The sequence below is a fragment of the Monodelphis domestica genome, chromosome 7 (assembly GCF_027887165.1).
Source record: "Monodelphis domestica isolate mMonDom1 chromosome 7, mMonDom1.pri, whole genome shotgun sequence".
Classification (NCBI taxonomy): domain Eukaryota; kingdom Metazoa; phylum Chordata; class Mammalia; order Didelphimorphia; family Didelphidae; genus Monodelphis; species Monodelphis domestica.
This window is the reverse complement of record NC_077233.1, coordinates 153,959,249-153,961,459: the sequence shown is the minus strand read 5'-3', so window position 1 is coordinate 153,961,459 and position 2,211 is coordinate 153,959,249. Positions and strand designations below refer to the sequence as shown.

The 2,211-nt window shown below is 38.1% G+C and overlaps 1 protein-coding gene across 1 annotated transcript; it reads left to right on the top strand.

Moving 5' to 3' along the window:
• The first annotated feature begins 917 nt into the window (after nucleotides 1-917).
• LOC130453501 (olfactory receptor 13C7-like) lies at nucleotides 918-1,956 on the top strand. Its single transcript, XM_056804427.1, has one exon. It carries the CDS (start codon nucleotides 942-944, stop codon nucleotides 1,902-1,904), a length of 963 nt encoding a protein of 320 aa, XP_056660405.1. The 5' UTR covers nucleotides 918-941; the 3' UTR covers nucleotides 1,905-1,956.
• The last annotated feature ends 255 nt before the right edge of the window (nucleotides 1,957-2,211 follow it).

The following is a 2,211-nucleotide window of genomic DNA, read 5'->3' as shown; positions in this document are numbered from 1 at the left end:
AGTTTGTTCAAAGGTATACTGCTGGCTTTATGCCACTCCTTTCAGTCAAATCGAAATATTTTTTGTTTCAGAGTGGCAGAATTTTGGGTTCCCTTTTAACTTGGGATTCTTGCTCTTATTCCACTATTGGCTGATCTAAATGCTACTGGTTTCTGAACCCCATTCTTTTTCAGTAAACCACAGAGGTTCAATCAGAACCCTGCCTCTTTTGCATAGGTATGCTTCTTAGTCCACCGGAATTTGTGATCCAGAACTGCCAGAACAAGGTGACCCAGAACAATGAGGCACTTGTCCTCATTGTGGAGTTCTGGTACAAATATGGGGTGGTTTTGGTATGGATCTCTAAACTCTTCTTGTCCTAGTATACAGCTTCTTCCAAATCATTTCATTACAGAGTTTCTTTTTGGAGGTTATCAGTAGATTCTTCAAAGGCACTAGACAGCTCCTCCCATGATGTCCTGACTCTCTCCCTAATATTCTTAGACCTCCTAATCTAACTCCCTATGTCAATTTGGACTAGAGAAATGATTAATTTTGACTTTTTCTAGATTTCCTTATCAGGATTTGGTCAGGTGCATCTTCTAGATGTGTTTGGAGGAATTGTTGTTGAGAGCTTACCACACTGCTTTCAAATTCCACTATTTTGGCTCCTTCCCACTTTCATGTATTTGTTAAATGTTTGCAATATTGTTTTGGAAACTGTTTGTTTATATCTTTTAGTATTTATCCATTGGGAAATAGGTCTTGTTTTTAAATATTAATATAAATAATAAAATATTAATATAAATAATAAAACATACTTGGGTATTCAGTCATAGATTTATAGTTCTACACAGGAGAAATAATATGGGAAATGCATAATTCTTGATGGCAGCAATATAACAAGATCATTTATATTCTATTTTTTCAGAATGCTTGGGAGTGAATTAAAACTTTAAAAAATGGAAATGGAAGGGACCAATCAAACCACTGTGACAGAATTTGTCCTGCTGGGCCTCTCTGGCCACCCAACATTGGAGACCATTTTCTTTGTGCTGGTCTTGTGGATGTATTTGGTAATCCTTCTGGGCAACGGTATCCTCATCATAGCAACTGTCTATGACTCCCACCTACACACACCCATGTACTTCTTCCTTGGTAACCTCTCCTTCCTGGACATTTGTTATACAACTTCTTCTGTACCCCTAATTCTCGACAGTTTCCTTACCCCAAGGAAAACCATTTCCTTTTCTGGTTGTACAGTACAAATGTTTTTATCCTTTGCTATGGGAGCAACTGAGTGTGTGCTCCTGAGTATGATGGCATTTGACAGATATGTGGCGATTTGTAAGCCTCTGAGATACCCTGTTATCATGAGTAAGGGTACTTATGTGTCAATGGCCACTGGCTCCTGGATAACAGGGGGAATCACCTCTACAGTGCAAACCTCTCTTGCAATGAAGTTGCCCTTTTGTGGAGATAATGTCATTAATCATTTTACATGTGAAATCCTGGCTGTCCTCAAACTGGCGTGTGCAGATATCTTACCTAATGTGATTAGCATGACAGTTGCTGATATATTTGTTCTAGTTTTCCCAGTGCTATTCATTTTTACTTCTTATGTTTTTATTCTTTCCACCATCCTGAGAATCCCTTCAGCAGAGGGGAGACGCAAAGCCTTTTCTACCTGCTCAGCCCACCTGACTGTAGTGATTATATTCTATGGAACCATTTTCTTCATGTATGTGAAACCCAAATCTAAGGATTCTCTTGGAGTAACCAAAGAAGACCTTACTGACAAATTCATCTCCCTCTTCTATGGTGTGGTGACACCTATGCTCAATCCCTTGATCTATAGCCTGAGGAACAAAGATGTGAAGACAGCAGTGAAGAGTTTGCTGGGTCAAAAGATCTTCACTAAGTGAAGTCAGATGACCTATATCTGATCCCTGGGAAGGAGAGAACATTTCATTTATGCAAAGATGTGCTTGAGAAATATTTAAAGCAGATAAAATATTTTTAAACAGAAAGATTTTGTGTAACAAAACAAAGATGTTTTTTGTTTAGCACTCATTACAAATGCCATTGTAGGCAACAAACTCAATCTTTAAAGCCATTTCATGTAAGAATCACTCCCTCATGGAGGTACACATTAGTATGGCATACAAAGGATGGATAAGTTTGACCCTGAAGAAATAATTTATCTTCAAGTATTCTCTTCTCTCATTATTC